The following is a 25677-nucleotide window of genomic DNA, read 5'->3' on the forward strand; positions in this document are numbered from 1 at the left end:
TCGGGATCAATAAAGTATCTGTCTATCTATCTATCTATCTATCTATCTATCTATCTATCTATCTGTCTACCAATGTAATTAACATGTTGAAGGAGATTAAATATTTACTTAAAGGTGTCTCAAATAAACATCAGAACCTTTTGCAGAAGGCATAGTTACAAAGGGTTCAATTACTTAATTTATCTTCTCTTTTGTTTCATTACTTTATTTTATATTAAAACTGGATCCCTCCTGAATACTCCGGTACAGCAGGTGGCGGTATGCACATTTAAATGGGGAATTGCAATACGCCAGAAAAAAGGAAGAAGAAGAAGAAAAATGTACGCTTCCGGACTACTTCCGTGTTGTCATGTTTGAAGTGTTATTGAAAGATAAATAGCTTGATATCAGATGATATATGATTAGACGGTTTTATTATCAGAAATGTTTTCACGATGAAACCAGAGAGAAACGGACAGTTTGGATGACGTCACCCAGAGTCGTAGCAGTTAGCCGTTAGCATAGTTAGCTCCGGTTGAACCTGCTTGTGAAACATGGAGAGGTTAATACCTGTGCTGACAGACAAACACGTCCTCTTCTCGGCTTCCTTCACCATCAGACTGGCTTTGGTTTGTTATGGAGACTACCAGGACCGGACCATGGAGGTTCAATACACTGATGTTGATTACCACGTGTTCACTGGTGCTGCGAGATTCATCACGGAGGTAAACAACAACAACAACAACAACAACAACAACAACAACAAGTTTATTTATTCTGTCACGGGTTTTATAAAGCTGTTTTGTCTTTTTATATCATACAATACTTTTTTATTCTTCCTTTCTGTGCTGTATACATTTTTTATACAATTATACAATTTTATACAATATTTTTTGCAAAATATTTTTTTGATAATTTTGCACTATCTTCTTTTTAAATATTGCTGTACATACATAAACAACACAACTTCAGAAGGTCAACACTTAAAAAAAAAAAAAAATTATATTCAGGTCTAATTACAGATGTTTTTCCTCAACTGTTTACAGGTTTTTGTTTAAATTACACATATATTTTTATCCCTGCACGGGTTATGTATATTTCTTGTATAAGTCTATTTTTAATTGCACAGTTTAAGTTTGATTCATCTCGGGGTATTCTTTAAATCTTTTTTTTGGGGTTAATATATATGTATGGGGGGGAGGGTCGTCGGTTTTGTGGTTTAATTTGTAACAAATGTTTCATGTCATGTACGTCTTTGTAACCTGCTACTGGATGCTTTGAATTTCCCTCAGGAGCAATAAAGTATCTATCTATCTATCTATCTAAAGTCAATGTCGGACATTTTCCCTCAGGGTGAGTCTCCGTACAACAGATCGACTTACAGATACACTCCTCTCCTCGCCTGGCTGCTCACTCCTAACATCTATGTGAGCGAGGTGTTTGGAAAGCTCCTCTTCATCGTGTGTGACGTGCTGTCCGGTGTGCTCATCTACACAATCCTCCGTCTGAGAGCTCTGAGCTCCGAGGTTTGTTTCCTCACACATTTAATCTGTATGTTAAATGAAGTCCTTGTTTATAAGTGATCGCGGACTATAGTGAAACCTTACTACACGTCCAGGGTAAAGGTATAGAGTTTTTGAGTCTTCTTGGAAATGCTCAGAGCAGGTTAAGTTTTGTTTTTGATGTATTTATGTTCAGACAGCGCGTCGTGTTTGTGCTCTCTGGCTCCTCAACCCTCTGCCGATGGGAGTGTCGAGCCGAGGAAACGCAGAGTCCATCCTGGCTGCTCTGGTGCTGGGGACTTTACTCTGCATGGAAGGTATGTTTTCACTCTGTTAAGTTACTTTTAATGTCATGTACATACTCGGCTGCTCTGCTCACAGGTTGATCCTTTTTCTTCTAGCCCGGCATCTAACATGGGGAGCTGTACTTTATGGTCTGTCCGTCCATATGAAGATCTACCCCATCACATACGCTCTGCCTATTGTTCTGACGCTCTGCAAACCAACAGACACGTCAGAGGAGCATGCAAAGGGGTTCACGTGGAAGCTGAGGAGGCTCGTCAAGTTTCTAGGAAGCTTCCTGAACAGAGAGCTGTTCCTCTTTGCGAGTGTTTCTGGAGGAGTTTTCTGTTTGCTGACGGGACTCTTCTTTTACATGTGAGGTGAAACGCTGATCTATTCTCTGCAACCTGTGACCTATTGCAGATCCCCAGCTAGTTTTATGCCTGTAGTTTGATACCCTAAACAACAGACATGTCATGATGTTCCCATCATGACATTCATGTCACCCACCTCCCCCTGGTGGGTGACACTCCCACAGCTAGGTGTTTGTTCTGCCCTCTGAGTCTGCCTTCTCACCGTAAACAATAGGACATGGAGAGAGAAAGCACCAAGACACCCAAGTCCTTCCAGAGAGGGGGCGTGGTCAGACACAGCTCATTTACATATTTAAATGTACAGACACAGAAACAGCCTGTTCTGAGCAGGGCTGAAATAGAGGGGTTTATAGTCATGATCAAATACAGGATCAGAGTGGATTTAGAACAAGAAACTTCACACACATGTTTTGAGGAGCTCTGAGACTTATTTAAACTGAAGAAGAGGAGGAGAATATGTCACCTTTAAAATGTTTAATATATATTTTTGATTGGGCCTTATATGAGCCTCTCTTCGTTATCTCTGAAGGAAAACACTTTAAATAACTGTGGATGAAATGTGACTCCTCTCCTGTCTCGTCAGGTATGGTTGGGAGTTCCTTCATGAGACATACCTGTACCATCTGACCAGGAGAGACATCAGACACAACTTCTCTCCATATTTCTACATGCTCTACCTCACTGCAGGTATTCTCCTCCGTGCGGACAAACGAACGAGGACGAGTGATAAAATGCTTCTTTATTAAATCTGTAATAAAGTTAAAAGCATGTATGTTGTGTATTAAAAGAGAGTAAGTGAGTGCAGTTTCTAAACATGCTTGACCCTCTTCTGTCTTTTCATTTTGCAGACAGCAGTTGGAGTCCTTTACTCGGCCTGGCAGCGTTTCTTCCTCAGCTCATCCTGCTGTTGGTTGCATCGTGGGCCTTTCACTCCGACCTGTCCTTCTGCTGCTTCCTGCACACCGCCATCTTTGTCTCCTTCAACAAAGTCTGCACTTCTCAGGTACACGAGTCTCAGCGGAGATCGGGTAATGTTCGGTCCTTCAGTGTTCAGGAGAATATGAGAGCTATCTTTTGTTTTTGTCGATTAGTGTTTTCATGATCTTAACTTTGTTTGACATCGTGAGTCATTCTCTTCTTATGTTTGATCACTTTTGTTTGTGAAGCACTCTGTAACTGAGTGTTTCAAAGTGCTACATAAAGAAAGTTTTACTTACTTCCTGTAACAGTGATGTTTGTTTCTCCTTCCGTAGTACTTCCTGTGGTACCTGTGTCTGCTCCCTCTGGTCATCCCTCACCTGAGCCTGTCACTCAAACAGGGGGCGGGACTGCTGCTCCTCTGGTTTGCTGGACAGGTAATTCAGTTGATGAAAATATTTCAAACACTTACACGACCTCAGACTTCAGAGTTTCAGCTTGCTGAAAAATGTGGAAAAATGTGGAAAAATGCTGCCTTAACTTGATAATAAACATTGTCCACACTAGAGCAGTGATTCCCAACCTTGTTACCTTGGAGCCCCTCTGACTGTCTCTAAGAAAAGCTAACCTCAAAGAAGACTAGGTCTTGCGCCCCCCTGAGATCTTTGGTGCCCAAAGGTCAGGACCCCAAAAGTGCAGAAAGTCTATGAAGGGCTTTTCAAACATGTTTGTTTTGTTCCGTCTGAGCTCCGAACTGCACGACTTCTCATCAAATAAATCTGACATTATGGTCACAACTTCTCATAAGGGGGAGGAGGGTCCTGAGGCTGGATCAGTTGAGAACCTTTTAGTCTAGAGGATAAAAACACACTGATAAACACTCTGACCTCCTCAGGGAGTTCTGACCCTGATTTGATATTTACTCTCTCCTCTCAGGGTATCTGGTTGGGTCCGGCCTACTTCCTGGAGTTTGAAGGTTTTAACACGTTCCTGTGGATCTGGATCGCCGGACTGATCTTCCTGATCATCAACTCGTTCATCCTGATCCAGATCGTAGTCCATTACAAACCAACGCAGACGCACAGAGCCAAGGTCGAATGACTAAAGGTAACGATGGACTGAAGATGTACGACAATAAAGTTTGTATTTTGTTAAATCTCAGTCTCCCTCGTTCTTTCTTTATGCCTTTTAATGTAGAGACAGGACAGTAGATAGAGAGAGAGGGAGAATAGAGTTATGTTGCAGTGTGAAGCTTTGAGCAGCAGGTGGCAGCATTCCCCTTCATAAAGTACAGTTTGAAACATCTGTCCTGGTGTAACCCTCACAGATTAGTCCACCTCGTACAAACACGCTGGCAGAGACTCTAATCGGACTCTACTCTCCTAATCTCACATGATCACAACGATCACTTTGGTCACTTCCGGGTGTGTTTGCTGGCCCGTATAATAATAATAATAATAACATGTTTGTGTGAATACTTTGAGTCATGTTACAAACTAGAGGAACACAATATTTAGGAGTAACACATTTATATATGACTGTATGTACGTGTGAGTGAACGAGCATACATGATTTTGTGTGTGTCCGTGTATGAGTCACGGTCAGCTGTGTCCTACATTTCTTCTTCATGAATCACAGCGGTGCACTCAGAGACCGTTGTGGAAAATGGCCTGTGGTAGACAGTTTTTTTTTAACACTGAATACCATCACATTCAGCGGATTGTTTATAAAATCCTCCACAAATAAACAACCTCAAACATCTCTTCTTCTCTCTTTTCTGTTTCAAAGCGCTCCGTCCGTTGTAGGCCTTCTCTTGTTCCCAGTACTGCATGTAGTAGTCCGGGCAGGTGGCCCCGCTGGTGGTCTGGAGCGTCTCTAATAAAAATGATTACTCTAACTTATTATCAGGTCTGGTTCTAGAATAAAAAGAGTCAGGGTGCAGCAGAGGTAAAGAGGTGCAGCTACAGGGATTGGCTAATGAACATGAACCTCAGGGTTATGAGCCTCAGAGTTTAATGTTGTGAAATCAACAGGCTGCTAACTTTGTCTGAGCACTGACTTCTTATCACCTGTAAAGATACTTATCTCTCCATGATCTGATGGATGTCAGCAGGCTTTATAATGAAGACAAGATGGTCACTCAACAGGAAAGTAACTTCATGTATGTGCATCACCGCTCGACACTCTGGAGAGTGATGATTGTTGTAATCCATTCAGCGCCCTCTGCTGGTGAAGGAGAACTGCTAGTGTCATACAATGAAACTCAAATGAAATGCTGTTTGACTGGAGAATAAATCGAGTAGTATTTGCACATTTCTGCAATCAAATTAGCCGATACCGATAATCACTTGATTTTATAACTCGGCCGATATTATCAATATATCAGTCGGGCTCTAGATACGACACACTTTGTTTTCCCCTTTGTCTCGGACTCAGGTGCTGCACACATTTCATGCATCAATAACAAACTAAAAACAAACAACATGTAACCAGAGCAGCACTTTGTCATGAATGCATTAAAACAAAGAACCTCTAAATGTTTTCTTCTTAAGGCTGTATTAAGCAGACTTTATAACGAGCTGCATGTGGAGGTTGAGCCTGTAGAGACTCTCGGTTAAACCACTTTTTTTTAGAGACATGGACAAAGTGAAATAAAGGGAACAATCCTGCATGTTCATTAGCATTGCGTGTTTGTGGGGGTGGCTGGCGGTTGATTGCATGACTGTCTTCCATATGCTTAGTAGGGTGCGTGTTTATGTTCATGCGTGTGTGTGTGTGAGCATACATGTCTGACATCCCCTCAAGGATCCTCAGTATGGTCACCGGGGAGAGGAGATGCCGACATTGTTGTGTCTATGTATGCATTGATGCATCTGCCTATGGAGAGTGTGTATTAATGTATGCGTGTGTGTGTGTGTGTGTGCGTGTCTGTGTGTGTCTGTGTGTGTGAGAGAGAGAGAGAGAGAGACAGTGGGTGTGACCAATTAGGCCAAATGGTGTGTGGAGCAGCAAAGAGTATGAACGGTCACGCAACCTTGCATGGTATAGGATTATAGGTCTTGGTTTGCACACACACACACACACACACACACACACACACACACACACACACACACACACACACACACACACACACACACTCCTCCTCTAACTCACAGATACAGCTGTCAACAAGCATCAAACACTTTGCTTACACTATGGTTGCCGTGAGCGATCACTCCTCTCTCCTGATTGGCTTGGCTCTTTTCATTGTTTTCAAGCTAACTGCTCTTTTCTCACCTCCACGTGTCCTCTCTCTCTCTTCCTCACCCTCTCTCTCTTCCTCACCCTCTCTCTCCTCCTTCACCCTCTCTCTCTTCCTCACCCTCTCTCTCCTCCTTCACCCTCTCTCTCTTCCTCACCCTCTCTCTCCTCCCCACCCTCTCTCCCTTCCTCACCCTCTCTCTCCTCCTCACCCTCTCTCTCCTCCTCACCCTCTCTCTCCTCCTTCACCCTCTCTCTCTTCCTCACCCTCTCTCTCCTCCTCACCCTCTCTCTCCTCCTCACCCTCTCTCTCTCTTCCTCACCCTCTCTCTCTCCTCCTCACCCTCTCCTCCTTCACCCTCTCCTCACCCTCTCTCTCCTCCTTCACCCTCTCCTCACCCTCTCTCTCCTCCTTCACCCTCTCCTCACCCTCTCTCTCCTCCTTCACTCTCTCTCTCTCCTCACCCTCTCTCTCCTCCTTCACCCTCTCCTCACCCTCTCTTTCCTCCTCAACCTCTCTCTCCTTCTCACCCTCTCTCTCCTCCTTCACCCTCTCCTCACCCTCTCTCTCTCCTCACCCTCTCTCTCCTCCTCACCCTCCCTCTCCTCCTCATCCTCTCTCTCCTCACCCTCTCTCTCCTCCTTCACCCTCTCTCTCTCTCCTCACCCTCTCTCTCTCCTCACCCTCTCTCTCCTCCTTCACCCTCTCTCTCTCTCCTCACCCTCTCTCTCCTCCTCACCCTCTCTCTCCTCCTTCACCCTCTCTCTCTCTCCTCACCCTCTCTCTCCTCCTCATCCTCTCTCTCTCCTCACCCTCTCTCTCCTCACCCTCTCTCTCCTCCTTCACCCTCTCCTCACCCTCTCTCTCCTCCTCATCCTCTCTCTCCTTCTCACCCTCTCTCTCCTCCTTCACCCTCTCCTCACCCTCTCTCTCCTCCTTCACCCTCTCTCTCTCTCCTCACCCTCTCTCTCCTCCTCACCCTCCCTCTCCTCCTTCACCCTCTCTCTCTCTCCTCACCCTCTCTCTCCTCCTCACCCTCCCTCTCCTCCTTCACCCTCTCTCTCTCTCCTCACCCTCTCTCTCCTCCTCACCCTCTCTCTCCTCCTCACCCTCCCTGTCCTCCTTCACCCTCTCTCTCTCTCCTCACCCTCTCTCTCCTCCTCACCCTCTCTCTCCTCCTTCACCCTCTCTCTCTCTCCTCACCCTCTCTCTCTCCTCACCCTCTCTCTCCTCCTCACCCTCTCTCTCTCCTCACCCTCCCTCTCCTCCTCATCCTCTCTCTCCTCCTCACCCTCTCTCTCCTCCTTCACCCTCTCTCCTCCTTCACCCTCTCTCCTCCTTCACCCTCTCTCTCTCTCCTCACCCTCTCTCTCTCTCCTCACTCTCTCTCTCTCCTCACCCTCTCTCCTCCTTCACCCTCTCTCTCCTCCTTCACCCTCTCTCTCTCTCCTCACCCTCTCTCTCCTCCTTCACCCTCTCCTCACCCTCTCTCTCCTCCTCACCCTCTCTCTCCTCCTTCACCCTCTCCTCACCCTCTCTCTCCTCCTTCACCCTCTCTCTCTCTCCTCACCCTCTCTCCTCCTCACCCTCCCTCTCCTCCTTCACCCTCTCTCTCTCTCTCCTCACCCTCTCTCTCCTCCTCACCCTCCCTCTCCTCCTTCACCCTCTCTCTCTCTTCCTCACCCTCTCGCTCCTCCTCACCCTCTCTCTCCTCCTTCACCCTCTCTCTCCCTCCTCACCCTCCCTCTCCTCCTCATCCTCTCTCTCCTCCTCACCCTCTCTCCTCCTTCACCCTCTCTCTCCTCCTTCACCCTCTCTCTCTCCTCACCCTCTCTCTCTCTCCTCACTCTCTCTCTCTCTCCTCACCCTCTCTCCTCCTTCACCCTCTCTCTCCTCACCCTCTCTCTCCTCCTTCACCCTCTCCTCACCCTCTCTCTCCTCCTTCACCCTCTCTCTCTCTCCTCACCCTCTCTCTCTCTCCTCACTCTCTCTCTCTCCTCACCCTCTCTCCTCCTTCACCCTCTCTCTCCTCCTTCACCCTCTCTCTCTCCTCACCCTCTCTCTCCTCCTTCACCCTCTCCTCACCCTCTCCTCCTCATCCTCTCTCCTCACCCTCTCTCTCCTCCTCCTCTTCCTCACCCTCTCTCCTCCTCACCCTCTCCTCCTTCACCCTCTCTCTCATCCTCACCCTCTCTCTCACCCTCTCTCTCCTCCTCTTCCTCACCCTCCCTCTCTGTGTCTCTCTCTTTGTTTGTCCTCCTCACCCTTTCCGTCCCCTCCCCGTCCAGAACAAGTGTCGTACAGATGGCGTGATGGGAGATAGCGTGCATGCAGTCTGAGTATAAAACATTTAAAGTCCTCCTCCTCTTGTTGTCACATCATCAGTCATGAACTTGCAGTGAGACAAAGCAGAGCGCTCCTTTGGGGAAACGTGTGAGAGAGATACGATGAACTGTTTGTATGCATGACTTCCTGTTTACTCACTTAGATGTCATTCATGTTACAGAGCCTGATGCATGTTTCAGGCTGCAGTGCCTTTGCACCTCTCCTTTGTTGTTCTGTTGTCTGTGAAACTCTCAGTGGGGACTTCTAATCAGAGTCCACTGCTGGACAATGGAAAGTGTAGGGATGTGCCCTCAACATGGATTTAGAAGAAGAATAGAACTTTATTTGTCCACAAAGTGGAAAATTGGCTGGCTTCAAAAGAACAAGACAGAAAAAACATTATAACAAACAAGACAACATTCAAGCACAGAAGGAAACCAGGAGAGCGCCTGTAGTCCTCGACAACATCACAGTCAGCATGGTTTGTAATAAATAGTTACAGTAATTTCATAAAACAGTGTGCAGTTAGAGTTGGGGGGGTCGTTTTTTCCTTTATGAATTTAATAATTTTATTGCATTTGGTACAAATTATTTTTTATAAACATTTTTTGTGGCTTTTTTAAAACCTTCTTCTTCACTTCGGTTACAGGACAGCTTTTCATTGAAGTAAGATATCTAAAACCTGATGTGCAAAGTGAAAGCAATTAACTCCCCGGTTTGATGGAGGTCCAGCTCTCCTGGGACTCCTGAGGATGAGGATGCGACCACAGCTCCTAGTCTACATCCCCTCGTCTCCTCGTGTCCTCCCTCGTGTCCTCTCCCTCCTCCCTCTCTGCGGTGCCAGCGTTCCCCTGGCTCTGGACGATGCCACAGACGGCGGTGAGTGTCGGTTTAAGGTTTCCTGGATCGTGTGAAGGTGCTGTCATGCCAACTTTACAGCACATTAATCATAAAGGCGGCGCGGCTACAGATACTGTATCCTGTTCTGCTGACGGTTAATTATTCATAGAGACACAAATCTGAAGGATGAGACCACATTTGGTCAACGTGAAAAATTCAGCAGCGACTAAAGAGACCAGGACGTTAACAAAAGAATTGAGATATTTTTAGTTCTTGAAAATGTTTATGAGAGGAGAACATCAGGTTTATAGAGAGGCCATGATGGATATTATTTCACTCTGATTATCAAGGCTGCCCATAAGGGGGACTAAAGGGGCCCAGTCACATGGTGGGGGTCCAGGGAGGTTTGCAATGAAAACACCACTTTTTATTTTACACATAAAAACTCACCATGACCTCTTAAAGCAACAGAATCCCTCATTGTATTTGTTGTTACTTCGCTAAAATGAAGCCTGTTTCAAAATAAAAAACCCCTCTTCCTCAAATAATCAGGGAAGCGATTATGTTGTACGCCCATGTTCAGAGGCTGTAGTCCTCGTCACAGCGTCCCTGGGTTCAAATCCGACCTCTACCCTTTGCTGCATGTCATCCCCCCACTCTCTCCTCTCAGCACTTCCCGTCTCTCTTCTGCTGTCCGATCTAATCAAAGTAGAAGAACAACATCAAACTCCAGGTTTCCATACAAAGAAAAGTATTTTAATAGATAAGTCCCATTTGCAAAAACACGTAGAAACATTGGAAGACACTGCATATGTACACTGTATTCGCTACCTTGCAGCTACCTCCTCCATGAGACAAGTATGACAATTATCAAAACAATAGCAAGAAAAAAAAAAGCCATATTCATAAACGTTAGTGAAACAGAAAAGCCTTCAAACTGGAGTTTTTAAATTACGCACTTTTGTCTCTCACAATAAATACGACTCATCAAACATTTATTGAAATGAACACACACAAAGAGAAAAAAGACAAATTCAAAACAGTGACACCTCGTACACTTGTGCGTGTCGACTCAAAGACTCGGCTGACCTTCCTCTGACCTTCTCCCAGTAGTGCAAGTCAGAAACTAGAACTGAGACGTCCGATCCATTTTGGTGCTTTTCATTGATTTGTGCAAAAATACTGAGTGTGAAGACAAAGTCGGATGTTTTGTTTTATCGGACTGAACAGACAACATGAAAAGTGGAAATTCATCTCAAAGGAAATGTGTCGTTTCTGCAGCGGCTGCATCCAGTTGAAATGCTGATCTCGTCATAAACACTAATCCACACTGTACAACATTAGCTCGGACAAAAGATGACAAAAAATAACTCATATTTTCAACAGGAGGTTCATGACCCAGGACGATGATGTCATTGAAGAAGAACCGAACCCTTTCCTTCAAATCAAACAGACTCTCCTCGCCTTCAGACGTTGAGATCTGTTGTTACTGTGCGATCTCAGTTCAGTGACCATATCTTTGAATAGTAAAGTCTTAGCCATCGCACACGAGAACATGTCTTGTCCTCACCAGAAAGTATTGTGTGCTCTTGTGAAACTTTTTGAAACAGCTCCGTCGCACAGAGATGTTTAAAGAGCTCATCCTCTGAGACAGAATGTCAGAAACTCTGACATGAAACACTTTCTAGTGATTGTGAGAAACGTTCTCGTTGAAATACTTTCTTGTCAGCTCGGGAATCAATCTTGTGCTCACAGGAAAGTTTTCTGTGCCCTCAGGGGTCTGTGAATGAGTCCCTTGAAAGCTCCCAGGTTTCCAGTTTGCTCCGACAGAAGCACTGGATTGTAATGTTGATTTTTCTGCATAGATATTTGAGTTCTTGAAATCAGGACTTTGGAGCGTTTTCTAAACAGACTCTGCTTGCAAACTTATTATGTGTAACTTTGACTAAACCTGATGATTTGATTATGTTTCAAGTCTCTGCAAACAGATCTGATATCATTGAAAGTTGCATAGAAACCAGCAGCCCGCCCTGACGTCACTGAAGCGTCTCCCTCCATGAGCCCAGCTGTATGGGTGTAAGCTTCTCCTGTGAACAAAGTTTTCAAAAATATTCTTTTTTTTTTTTTTTTTACAGCAATGTTTCGCCCCACGACGCCAGGTGAACACAACACGTACGACAAACTGAAAGTGTGTCTCTAAGACGTCTCATTTTCACTAAAATCCAAAAGTGCTCGGAACCAACTACAAAAAAACGTATTCTTTAAAAACAAAACCGTCTGTAAGCAGAGCGGATTCAAAGTTTCTTTTGTGATTGTCACGACGCTAAACCTGAGCCTGTTTGTGACCTCATCACCATCGCCACGCTGAAGAAGAGATCCGAACGCTGACATCCTGGAGATCCTCGTAGTCAAGAGTCTGTTTGTAATGCTGGTGTGTGTGTGCTGCACTAACAGGACTTTAATGCACGCTGTGTGTGTGTGTGTGTGTGTGTGTGTGTGTGTGTGTGTGTGTGTGTGTGTGTGTGTGTGTGTGTGTGTGTGTGTGTGTGTGTGTGTGTGTGTGTGTGTGTGTGTGTGTGTGTGTGTGTGTGTGTGTGTGTGTGTGTGTGTGTCTCTCAGGGCATGTAAATGTAGGGGTTGGACTTGTGATGTCCCGAGCTCATCACACACGGCATAATGTTCCTCGGGCCGACCATCATGGCCTGGCTGATGTCGTGAGCGCTCTCCGACCACGGCGGGGAGTCCATGGGCTCCCGTTTGATTGAGTGGATCAGGCTGTGACCTTTGAACTCATAAGAGGCATGCTTGTTGTAGTCCGGGTGCATGTAGGCCTTGTGCGGGTCCTGCTGGTAGAGGTGTGAGTCCATGAGGTTGACGGGTTGGTTGCTGCACAGAGAGTCGGGGTGCGAGAGTCTCTGAGGGCTGAACGTGTCGTTGTTGTCGTTGTTGTTGTTGTTGCTCAAGTCTTTGTCACATTTCAACAGACGGTTGCTCGTGTTGCCGCTGTTGTTGACTGCATAGTTCTGATAGTTGCCGTTGTTGTACGGCGGGCTGATCCCTGCCTTCCCTCTCTGGCAGGGTGAGTACTGAGGGTCGTAGTAATCGGCCTCGGACTTCAGGTGGAGGCCCGTGGTGTGGTCGTAGACCCCGTTCATGTAGCGGCGGTCGATGGTTTCTGGGTCCCGGCCCGCCCAGGGTTGCCCGTAGGCGTCGCAGCCGTTCTCAGAGTCCGAGTCATGCTCCACTTTAATGGGTGGCATCAGATGTCCATCGTAGCATTCCCCGTATCCGTTCTCGTTCTTCACCAGGTCCACGCAGTACGCATCGGGATCTGATGGGATCTGGACATTCCCATAAAGCTTCGACACAAACACCTCGGCGCCTCGGCCGCTGTGGCAGCCCGGAGAGAGGCGGTACGGCTTCCCGTACGGGCCGACTTTATTCAGACGGTTTGAGGGGATGTATCCGACGCCCTGACCCGCTCTGAGGGGACCGGAGTTTGGCCGCAGAGGCCAGCCGCCGCTCAGACCTGGGCTCATGCCTTTGTGAGGGCCCATGGAGGACTTGCAGTAGTTGAGCGGCTCCTCCTGGTTGTAGTAACCGTCGGGGCGGTACTTGAGGTTGTCTTTGGAGAGCGGGGTCCAGGGGGTGTGATGACCTCGCTGGGTACCGCCGGGGGTGGGACAGGAGAGGAGGAGGGGGTCTGTGATGTCACCCATCCCGCCGCTGAAGGAGTGTCTGCGGAGGTGCTCCCCTCGCTCGCTGTGAGAAGATCACAAAGAGGAGAGTGACATCATTAGAAAACAAATCAAGGAGAGTAAACAACGTTTCTGTCGTCCTCGGGGACTTTCAGTTTGTCTCTTTAAAGTTTGTGAATGTTTTCCTGCTGATCGATGACTCACAGCACAAACACTAACGTACGCTCGGTTCATTTCAGTTCAAGAGAAAATGGTTCCAGAGGTGACTCATCTTTTCCGAGTCCTCGACCCAAAGATCGATGGCGGTCAGAGCTCCACGTTTTAAAGGCACAACAATTACAGTAGATTTCATTTCCTCTTAAAGCTACACAGACACTAAAACTTAATGTGTTTGAGTCCTTTAAACTAATGTGGTGAACTTTAAATTGTTCTAAATAAAAGATGAATTCACCATCTGCTCTCTTTGATTGATTGTGTTTTCTTCTGTTGAAACTTATAACTCAGACTTATTTTGTTTCATGTCCTTCAAAGTTTCATATTTAAATATCTGCCTGTTTTATTGAGCTCTTTATTCTTATTGTGGTTGCTTTTCTTGCTCGTTGTTTTTTAATTTGCATGCTGCTACTAGGCAGCCAACGAGGATCACTTTCATGCTGTCTGAAGATTTTTTATATTTAGAGGAAACATTGTTTAAAAACTGCACAAACATCTCCCTCTTCTCTTTGACTCCAGCTTTTGGTGAGGTCAACAAGTTCAGTTTAAAGAAATCCAAAACGACATTTACTTCAGTGGATTTGGTCAGAATGTTTTTTCTCCTTTTGCACCACAGCTCATCACTGTCAGGAGGGACTTTGTGTCTCAAACTAAACGTGCAGTCCAGGACCGCTGCGTGAGCTACGCTGTCCTGATGACGCAGGATGAACAGTAGAGGGGGTGCTAGATCTCTAAACTCTCAGTGGTCATGATGCATGCAGTACAGAGGGAACTTCTCCAGACCTGTATGTGTATTCAATCCTGATTGGTCACAGGTGAGACATCCAGTGCTCGTTAGGCTCTGTGTCAGAGCTGCACGCCGAGGGCGGGGCTCAGGATAGTTTGTTTTATGGATCTGTTTAGAAGTAATGAGGTGACAAATAGAGTTGAAAATAGAAGAGCACATGTTTTAAACGTGTCTGTTCAAAGCAGCCGTAAAGTGTGTTTATTATATTTTAATAATATAATTTTATTTTTATAATAATTTAATAATTTATTATACCGACGTCCAAATATCAGGAGGGCCCCATAAGGACAAGCAGGTTAACTCCAGGCTTTGACTAAACTTTTCCAATGATGTGGAGAAGATTTGACCTTTACTCCCAGCTCTCCCACAGTGTATTCTCTCCAGGCCATAACAACAACATTACAAGGTGCCAACATGCATCAAAGCTGGAGCTGATGCTGTTTGGACAGCTTGACCTTTAGTCACCGTGTAGCACCTCAATTAAAACAATCAGGGGGATATAAGGTGTGATGTGCAGCTGTATCATCCCACCATCTTAAATATGAGGTTTCCTTTTTGCTTACCCGTGCTCCAGTGCAGAGCTCATCCCTCCTCCTTTGTTCTTCCCCCTCAGCAGCATGTTCTTCATCTTCATCTCAGCGATGGAGGGCAGCAGCAGGGGGACACCGATGCAGAAGAGAGCCAGCTGAGGAGGAACCAGAGCTCCGGAGGCCGACTTCTTTTTCTGACCGTGGAGGAACTTCAAACGACCCTGAAACTGCATTGTCTGGGAGGAAGGAGAGGAGGACATTTACAAGTTTGAAGATATGCAATAGTCCTTAAATCCCATTCCCTTGAAGAAGTCATCTGATGTACGCGCCTCGATAAAAGAAACTTTGTAGAACTATTTTCTCTTACATTTCTGTGCCCTGATTTACCACAAACTGTTTGCCTCTGGACTCCAGTCCACGGCTTGAAACTCTTTGTTCTGTCTGCACACAGCCATGTTCTCGTAGTGCTGTGTGCAAACGATCAGATTCTTTTGAGCCTCTCTTCTTTTTATCATTGCACCACCATTATTACTTTTATGCCAGAATCCAACCTGAAGAAGCACCTCACATCACATCACACTCCAGTCCTGTCTCTGGTTTGTCTAAAATCCTCAGAATCTTTGAGTCCTGATGCCCGGAAAGGAAAGCAGACGTATGATGCAACTCTCGTCAAAGAGGTGTATTTCCCATCACCGTGTTCTTGCACCGTGTAACTCGAGTTGATCAGCTGCAATCTGCAAACTCTCAACGTAAGTCCCACGTCTGGCAAGGAAATTGACCAATCATAGTTAAGGATTTTGGGGAGGCCATGCCACCCCCTGGACACCCCTCTGCTCATCACCTTTTGCATCTCTCTCTCTATCCTATTTTCATGTGATTGGCTGTTATTTGATATCTGAATGTATTATTAATAATACCTCAAACTTATTCCTTTTGTTTCCAAGCAGCTCTCCTACACCGAGACAACAGTAGATTTACACCAGCGGGTTTGCACTAAAGTGCTCAGTTATTTTGTTTTAAAGAGTCTCCGTCCTTTTCATTAACTAGCAAAGTAACGACTTTGTCTAACCAAGTGGCAACCTGTTGTTGGAAAATGAATCCAATAAACTGCAGTACCTCAAGTGACCACTTGGCTGCAAAACCCCGAAAAGTAATTCTGAACTCTGCTGACCCTGATGAAAACTCAAATTATCATTACAACATTTTCTAGTTTCTCTGTCATTTTCCACTGCTCCTCTCCAGACCGCTGCAGTCACAGCCACGAGGGATGAACCCGGCTGTTGCTGTTGCGTCCAGAGTCCTCATAACACTTTCCAACACAACTATAAATAACCGTACACAAGATTCTCTGTACCGGCGGGGTCATTATACTTTTAACAGGCCTGGGTCTTCTCCCAGAATGTGGGCACAATTACTCTATGATTTATTTGAATGCACTTTTCTGTTTGTTGTGTTCAGCTGGCACATTGGGCTCAGACCACTCACCAGGAAGCCAGAGGTGCTGTCCAACAGGCATCGAACTCTGGCGATGAAACATCTGTTGAGGAAGCAGGAGAGCTCGGGAGGAACCCCCCCGGCCTCGGGAGAATTGAAGAGGCTGCTCACGACAAAGTCCTCACCTGAGACGGAGGAGAAGAGAATTCAATATGGATCACTATTTGGAAAACACGGAGCAATTTATAAAACTTGAAAGCGTCGGGTTCTTATCCAGAAGCACGTTAAAAAAGGAGATTTAATCTTACAGTGTGGCACATATTTCATCATCAGATTAAAAAATGTTTAAACGTATGATATAAATGGATGTCATTTATTTTTCAGTTAATGATTTCTTGCAGAGCTTTCAAAACAAGCCATTATTAATATGTTTGATCTCGGCCATGAGCGTGATCATCCCTGTTGAGTTCCTCCCCAACTTTCCCGGGATCCACCCACCTGTCCCTGCAGGTATCTGGCCGTCCTGGTGTGCAGACGCCCCCTGGTGGGGAGGACACATGGCCCAGTGCAGCTGACGTCTGAACTCCTGACGGTCGTCTATGTGGATGTAGTCGAACACGTTCTGGTGCATCACGTCCGTCTGTGGGGGAGGATTTAGAGATTCTTGGTCAATTTGTTGAAGACAATCCGTCACAGTTCAAGTTTTAAACCGTTGTCTGGGTATAAGAAGTGGACGTTGCCCATTCGTTTTTAGACTTCAGAATGAAGAAGGCAGAAACCAGAAGAGATGGAATCTAAAATGAACAACAAGAACTTGACTTTATATTTTAATTTCAGCTGTGTGTGCTTTCAGGTCCCTTCATTCTTGAAATATTTTCATGGAAATTGGAAACCTAAGTGTCAGCCTGGAGGACGTCAGACCTCTAAAACTTTCGGATGGCGATGAATCAGGGCATAGGCGGTATATTAGAAACAGACGTAGCTACAGTGATGACAGCCTTGAGTTTTAAAGCCCTAAACTTTGTCATTTCGATCCTTTTGCGTATTGTTTTTTGAGCCTTCAGAGACCTTATTTTGATGACTGGGTGGATGTGCATTGCTACACTTCAATCCTGGTTCAGAGGTCGACATAAAAGTCACGCCCTGAAGTATGCATGCTCATCTATTAGACTCTAAACTAAAATGTACTAAATGAACATCATGCTGTTGTGAAGAAGACTTGAAGTTAGAAACTGAGACCATACAGTTATTAGGAAAATGTTTGCAGAGGGAATAAATCACTGAGAAGTAGGACCATTTTGTGGCAAACGCAAAAATGCCATAACGAAAATTGCAGTTCTTAAAGTGTCCACTAGAGGCGGTCTCCAAAAGTGATTTAATCCAAATAGAGCCATATGATACTGCAAAAAAAGCTATTTTAAGAGTCTAGTAACAGAAGTCTAAACTCCTCATTTCTCAAGTCATGACAACTGCGCAGGATGTCTTCCCAATTCGCTACATTCTAAAATGTATTTTAACTTTTAACTGTAAAATATGACCAGCTTTGATACGCTACCACCAAAATAAGAATCTCAACGTGAGGGGAAAACTGTCGGTAACTCTTTGATATGCCAGCTAATGAATTAGCATCATGCACAGTTTATCTTTGATAACTTAGTGTTCGCTAACCCTTCACTCTTCTTTAGCTCCTCCCTTTTCTTTTTTTTTTTATTGAGTTTTTAACTTGAACAGTACAAATCGCTGCATGATGTACAGAATACAAAATATAAAGCCACCCATCCCTACCCAAAACCTCTTATCTCCCCGATCCACCACCCAAAACCACCCTCAGTCTCACCCCACTAGCTCCTCCCTTTTGACCAAATATGGTCACTTCCGGCTGCAAACAACCAAGATGGAAATGGCCAAAATGCTAAACTTGAGGCTTCAAGACGCAGTCTAAAAACACTAGCTTAATTTCATGGTGGCTACGTCTAATACTTATAAACAGTTTGTCTTGAGGAAGAAGGCAGGTAGGCAGGTGTAAGGCCTTCCTTCTGGAAGTCTTTACAAACACCAGCTCTGACATTGGACTTAGCTGCCATCGGTCCAGTTTGGAGGAGAGATTCCTGTTGTTGCTGCTCAGATTCACTCTCAGTCTGCCCCAGGATTCACAGCGAGCGTGCTAATTCCTCTAAATCACACACACACAAGGACCTTACTGTACACACAGATTCACAGCAACATGCATGTACTTTAGCTGCTGTGTATGTGCATGCACACGTACAGGAGAGTACAGTCAGAGGCTCGGGGCAGCTGTAGGGCCAGAGAGGGCAGCTGTGTTTGTCAAACATCGCGTGACACCAGCTCCTGAACAGCGGTCCAGCCCAGCGAACCCTCCCCATCCATCCACCCACACACACACACACACACACACACACACACACACACACACACACACACACACACACACACACACACACACACACACACACACACACACACACACACACACACACACACACACATATATAAAGAGCTGGGTTCCAGCCCACTCTCGTCATGCCTCTCTCTCTTTTCCAGCAATAGCTTTGCTTTCTGTCATTCCCTGACAGATTCCTCACTAAAACGTTCAACCTTCTCCTCTTCCCTCTCTCCCTCCTCCCGTGCTCTCTCTCCAGAATTTCCACACTGGTGGCACGCGAGGCTTTTTGATCGCCTGCCTCTGAAAACACAATCTGTTCCCACCGTCTTCGGCCTGTGGTTTGGTTCCCTACCGGCAGTCATGCAGACGGATCGAGTGACTATTGTTTATGTTTCTCGTAAAAATCACAGAGAGGAAAAGAGGAGGGAAAAATGGAGAATAAGTGATATTTTTGCTGACCTTCAAAGGCGAATGGCCCCGGCTAACAAACGGGATCAAAGGCCAGCGGAGGTTTTCTGCTCTTCTGCAGAGCTTTCTTGTGGTGCTACTGAGAGAAGCCTTTTCCTTTCTTCTTCTGTGGTACATTAAGGATAAGTGTCCTTCTGACTACAATTGTGGGCTCAAAATTACGTGACATGTTGTCGAAGCTTTGGAGGAAAACAAAGTCACTTAAAAAACCAAACCAAATATCAGAATACTCTCAACATGTGGGAACGACTAAGAGAAGGTTTTACGACGCTCTGAAATACATCATCATCTTCTGATTCTTTTTAAGTTCTTGGAGAGGAGACTGTTTACTTTCAATAACAGGTTCAAACAGGTTAGCAACAGTATTCAGAGACATTTCTCAGCAGACTGAGGGGGGACGCCCGGGTTTTAGCACGGCGCTCTATCTGTGAAGCTCTGGCAGGGCGCAGAGTTACCGGAACTGGCTTTGGGTAAAAAGGGCGAGCTCGTGGATTGCTGCTGCTGGGATGCAATCCGGGACTTGATCAACCTCAGGTGGGTCATCTGGGTGAGGTGGGGTCTGATGTTAAAAGACCCGAAAACTCCCCATGACCTCAGGAACATCACTGATGACAACATCGACGAGCAGCAAACTACTTTGCATGCTGGGTAAACTTTTGCTGCTCGTCAAAGAGCATCTATACCGCCACAGCTTTTCACATGTCCCTCACAGGGGGAGAGTTTGGCGGTTGGATGGGCAGCTTTTATTGCAGCAGCCGCGTGATATAAACGCCATCAAGCCCGCCTGAGGGGGGTGTGACCTTCCCATCAACCATTGCGGCTTTTATAATATTAATTAGCAAAGTATACAATCCATCTTGCTAAACTAACGATGTGAATACGGTGATGTTTTACTTCACCATCGTTAGCCTGCTTAGCATTCTAACATAGCATCAACCTGATGGCTGCTGTGTTTCCACGTTCTTCTTTGTTCACACTGCCTCTCATGCAACCCAGCACACACGCACACACACACACACACACACACACACACACACACACACACACACACACACACACACAGACACACACACTGTGGCAGGATCTCTCAGACCGCTTTGGTTTTCATGTCGATTTCATGGCGCTGGGTTACTGCCCCCGTCTGCTTGTACGCCAAGTGGGAGAGCTGAAGCGGAAGAATTTCTACCCCAAAGTGTCAGAGTGTGTGTTTGTGTGTGTGTGTGTGTGTGTGTGTGTGTGTGTGTGTGTGTGTGTGTGTGTGTGTGTGTGTGTGTGTGTGTGAGAGAGAGAGTTTGGGCAGACATGAGGTTAAAGGAGGGATTTGAACAGTAAAAAGCACTTTATTCATGGTTTGGAGGGAGAGGGATGATTTCAGCGAGGCAGGACAGGCGAGCCCGTGTTGATATCATCCATAATTAAAGAGTGGCTGGTGCAGCCGCTGGAGAGGAAGCACGCTGAACCGCTGGTGACTTATCAGCGCCCGCACACACACAGACACCCAGAGCGTGTGTGCAAGGGTGAAACAGAGGTCTTCACCTTCCTGTGGCCTCTTAGCTGTGACTTAGTGGGTTCAACCTGCCGTCTAGATCCAGTTATCAGACTGCGGCTTGTTAGACGTAGGATGAAAGAAAGAAGAAACGGCGGGATGGAGGAGAACGGAAAAGATCAGCCGAGGGTGAACCCGCTGGATAATGTCACTGAACACTTGTTGAGTCACAACACACAGAAGATCTGCAGGGGGAATTTATTACCATGACTGAGAAAAGGAGAAATAAAGAGAATCTGAGAAACTCCAACATGATACCAACAATGATATCTAGGGGGCGTGGCTTCAGCTCAGAAGGAGGAGGAGCTAAAGAGGACAGCAGTTGTTGGTCTACTGCTGACACTGCTGGATAAATAGCCTGTTTTATCGTGTGTTACATAAATATTGCTTCTGTACTAACCGTGTGAAACACCAAAGTTACACAATAACACAACAAACCTGCTCAGGCTGTAGAACTGCAACAAGTTAATTTTGAACCTTTAAGTCAACAACCAAACAAAATAAGGTAAAATAAGACAATTTCAGTGATATTTATGGTCTTGGTCTTGGCTAGGTCTCAGAGCACTCTTGTCTCAGGTAGGTCTTGGTCTACCTTCAGGTATCAATAAACCGGTTGTTATTAAAGTTCATCATAAAGTGTTTAACCCTCGTTATGAAGCAACTGAAACCTGTAACTCACCTGATGGAACCCCAGGTAGTCCACGATGGTCGAGGAGGCGTAAAAGACCATCCCGTCACTGCTCACCACCAACGCAAAGCCTGTCAGAGACTGCACACACACACACACACACACACACACACACACACACACACACACACACACACACACACACACACACACACACACACACAGACACACACAGAGAAAGAGACACAGAAATAAGTGGTGACTCAGAGCAGCTCATGCAGCAAATAAACTCAAGTGTAGCAGATACATAATTGACAAAAACAAACAACTGTATTTATTGTGTTTCATCTCTGCAGAGGTAACACACACACACACACACACAATGCTCACTGCCTTTAATGTACATTTCTTTCTTCTAGGCTTGGAACAAAGTGCAGTGTGTTTGTCAGCCTTTGATATCAAAATACTGAATTTGAATCATTCTTTCCATAATTCTCAGAAGAGCCAATAACAGAAACATCAGAAGAAAAGAAAGAATAACACTGGAGAAGCAATCAGACACAGATGGGTCTGGACGGGAGCTGGACAAATTAAACCTGAAAATATTATTTTTGAACGTCTTTTAGAAATATGTTCCGGTGGGTTTGGATTCAAGGATTTTTTTTTAAAGCAGCTCAAACGGACGTGAAGATTTGCTCCCTTTTAAATTTGAGTAAAAAACTTTGATAATTGAATCTGTTTGAGTGGAAACCTGCTTTGATTCTGATACCAAACACATTGATTCAAAGCAGAGAGGCTCCCGACACAAACACAGTCCGGTTTCCAGTTTCCCGTCTTAATACACACACACACACACACACACACACTCTCTAGTTCACAGACACACACACACACACACACACACACACACACACACACACACACACTCTCTAGTTCACAGACACACACACACACACACACACACACACACACACACACACACACACACACACACACACTCTCTAGTTCACAGACACACACACACACACACACACACACACACACACACTCTCTAGTTTACAGACACACACACACTCTCTAGTTCACAGACAGACACACACACACACACACACACACACACTCTCTAGTTCACAGACACACACACACACACACACACACACACACACACACACACACACTCTCTAGTTTACAGACACACACACACACACACACACACACACACACACACACACACACTCTCTAGTTTACAGACACACACACACTCTCTAGTTCACAGACAGACACACACACACACACACACACACACACACACACACACACACACTCTCTAGTTCACAGACACACACACACACACACACACACACACACACACACACACTCTCTAGTTCACAGACACACACACACACACACACACACACACACACACACACACACACACTCTCTAGTTCACAGACACAAGTGTTGATTAAAAAAATAAACATTAAAAAATTACATAAAAGGCTTCAGAGGAAAAAAGGACAGACAGATGGAGAGTGTGAGAGAAGAAAAACACAGGAAGGAGACGAGCGCTGTAGTGTGTGTGTGTGTGTGTGTGTGTGTGTGTACAGCTGCAATAGCGTGACAACTGCAAGGCTACTTGACTTGCGTGACTGCTGCTGCCAGAGTCTGTCACCTCTGTTTTACTGCGAGACTTTGCAGGTCTTCCCCGGTGGTGTGTGTGTGTATTTTATATATCCCTGTGGCCTCTAAATTCACACTCACACACACTCTGCCTGTCTCTCTCTCTCTCTCTCTCGCTTTCTCTCTCTCTCTCTCTCTCACCTCACAGTGATCTGATTGCCTCAGCGAGCAGAGCTGCATGAAGCTCTCTGATACCTGAGTGTGTGTGTGTGTGTGTGTGTGTGTGTGTGTGTGTGTGTGTGTCCTGAGGTGTGTGAGTCATGTTGTGACACAGCAGCACAGTGACAGGAACATATCTTCACTGGGATATGACAACATGGGAGAAACATATATGATGAGCTGGGAGCGGAGGGGAGGATGACTCAGGTCATTGTGCTGAGGATGAAGATGATGTTTGACGAGGACAACCTGCACGGATTCATGACATGCAGGGGGGGGGGTGTCCCCTCCACACACACACACACATTTAGACACACAAACACACACATCGTGCACGGCAGAATAACTAACCTCTTCACTTCTCCTGATTCTGACCTGACTCAGCATCGACATAAAGCAACAACATGTAACTTCTCCACCTTCAGAGACGATCTGATAGAACAATAACTTGGTCTCTCTCGTGTGCACTGAGCACTTGCACACTTCAGTCATGAGTACTTGTTCAGCTCAGCATCATGACAGTAAATCTGCATGTGCACGGGGAAACCTGATTTGGATGCAGCTTGAATGAAGTCCTTACATTTCGGAGCTTTACAAACATCTGGAAACAGCATGTCAGGTCAGAATGTAAAATATTTCTGAAAACAGAGCATTGTTTTCCCATCATGTCAATCCAGGAAATATGAAAATATCAGATGTTAAGACGTTGAATTAATCTTCCAAGAGTCTTAACGCTATCAAAGCCACATGTGTGGTGTGATATTGCTTCTCCAATCAGATCGTGTCTAATTCACTTGCAAACAGCAGAGCGTTCTGGAAGTGTGAAGGAATGAAGGAAGAAAGGAAAGAAACCAGAGAAAAGGGAAGGAAGAACAGACGGAAGGAAGGAAGGAAGGAAGGAAGGAAGGATGGAAGGATGGAAGGATGGAAAGAATCAAGAAGGTAGGCATGGGTGGAAGGAAGGAAGGAGGGAAGGAAGGGATGGAGGATGGAAAGAAACAAGAAATAAGGGAAGGAAGAATGGATGGAAGAAAGGAAAGAAAGAAGGAAGGAAGGAAAGAGACCAGAGAGAAGGAAGGAAGAACAGAAGTAAGAAAGGAAGGAAGGAAGGACAGAAGCAAGGAGGGAAGGAAGGAAACCAGAGAAGGGAAGGAAGAACAGACGGAAGGAAGGAAGGAAGGATGGAAAGAATCAAGAAGGAAGGCATGGGTGGAAGGAAGGAAGGAGGGAAAGAAGGGATGGAGGATGGAAAGAAACAAGAAAGAAGGGAAGGAAGAATGGATGGAAGAAAGGAAGAAAGGAAAGAAAGAAGGAAGGAAGGAAAGGAAGAACAGAAGGAAGGAAGAACAAAACCAAAGAAAGAAATCAAAGAAACAGACGTATCCAGAGAAACATGGTGTGCAGTGTTTGCTGCTGTTTTCTGGAATGTTTCCCTCGTTCCTGGCATACTGAAGCCTTTAGCTCATGGAAACATGGAAACAGGCACCTGCTGCTGGCCTGCTCCTCCACTGATCTGCAGCTACGACGCCCCCGGCTCCCATAACCGCCCCTGGGAGACTAAAAGCTTTGACTTACAAAACTTAAGAGGCGCTTTGCACGCAGAGCCCAAAATAAAATATTCAGGTCCAGTGAATGTGGAAGTAGAGGAGGGGGGGGGAGCTCGGTCTCTTTGTTTCTACACACTTTCTTTGGTTTTACTTCTGTCTCACTGTGAGGGGATGAAAGCAGCGACCATGAGGTCATCACTAACACGTCCATCTGTGTGGAAACAGGATCCAGCATTAATCGAGGTTAATCTCATTTCTCCTCCAGTGTGAAATAAAGTGTTTCAACTTCAGCCATCGGAGTCTCTTCAGTCCTTCTGGTGTGGCTGTCAAGCTTCATGAACAATTTGACCACCAGAACACACACACACACTTACAAAGTGCAGGCGAGCGGGGTGCTCTGTGGACATGAGAGAGAGACGCCATTCTCCCTTTGATTTTGATTAATGTGATCAACGGCTCAATAATTCTATGTTGAGGAGGGAACAGTTATCTGCACGTCTAGCGGTGCGATGAGCTCTGAACGCCATGATTTGGACGGATAAGAAACAAAACTTATTCCTTTCAGCTTTTCCTCGTTTATTTATTGTTAATTTATAAATTGTGAACAACATTTGTGGACGTTTTGTGAAAGTTTGCTCCACATACGAGTGGAACTTGAGTTTCTGTTTTATTCCAAAACTTATCAACAATCGTCCAGTCCTGGAGAAAGTCTTAGTTGTGTTACCCTGAGTGTATCCTCACAGAGCTGTAAAGCATGGCTGCAGACTTTTGTGATCCAGATTCTCCCTCACTTATCGATCGTAAGTGTTATTATTCATTATGAAAACATTTAAATAAACACAACAGATCAACCTCCTGAAGTCTGAAGTGCTCACTTATACTCACACTCACTCCACAGACATTTACAAAGACACACAATCAAACACACACACACACATATATCCATCGTCTTCCTCTCTTGGGATCCCGTCGCCATAACGACTAATGCACAGTTTGCTGCGAGGCCCCTGCTGCAGGACGAGTCACGCAACGGGAGGCTCATCATGACGGTCAATCTCTCCTTTTGTTCAGAGGCCCTTTGAGACAACCTGACACGTTAACAGAAGCATCAGCGGGTCG

General features: G+C 45.6%; 2 protein-coding genes across 2 annotated transcripts in view; one reads left to right on the forward strand and one right to left on the reverse strand.

The window, feature by feature from the left end:
* Nucleotides 1-307: 307 nt before the first annotated feature.
* On the forward strand, nt 308-4211 carry pigm (phosphatidylinositol glycan anchor biosynthesis, class M). Its single transcript, XM_061064643.1, has 8 exons — nt 308-704; nt 1332-1505; nt 1678-1798; nt 1883-2138; nt 2721-2824; nt 2986-3140; nt 3391-3492; nt 3992-4211. The coding sequence occupies exons 1-8, from the start codon at nt 534-536 to the stop codon at nt 4154-4156; spliced, it is 1248 nt and encodes a 415-aa protein (XP_060920626.1). The 5' UTR covers nt 308-533; the 3' UTR covers nt 4157-4211.
* A 5987-nt stretch (nt 4212-10198) lies between these two features.
* Nucleotides 10199-25677, reverse strand: part of ahrra (aryl-hydrocarbon receptor repressor a) — a 77170-nt gene continuing 61691 nt past the window's right edge. Inside the window, exons 6-10 of the mRNA XM_061064865.1 lie at nt 21224-21313; nt 16625-16766; nt 16178-16311; nt 14726-14928; nt 10199-13226 (exon numbers count right to left, since the gene is read on the reverse strand). Of these exons, the coding sequence (XP_060920848.1) occupies nt 12080-13226; nt 14726-14928; nt 16178-16311; nt 16625-16766; nt 21224-21313 (1716 nt within the window). The 3' untranslated portion in view covers nt 10199-12079. The remainder of the gene's footprint in view (nt 13227-14725; nt 14929-16177; nt 16312-16624; nt 16767-21223; nt 21314-25677) is intronic.

This window comes from Labrus mixtus, chromosome 19, assembly GCF_963584025.1.
Source record: "Labrus mixtus chromosome 19, fLabMix1.1, whole genome shotgun sequence".
NCBI lineage: Eukaryota > Metazoa > Chordata > Actinopteri > Labriformes > Labridae > Labrus > Labrus mixtus.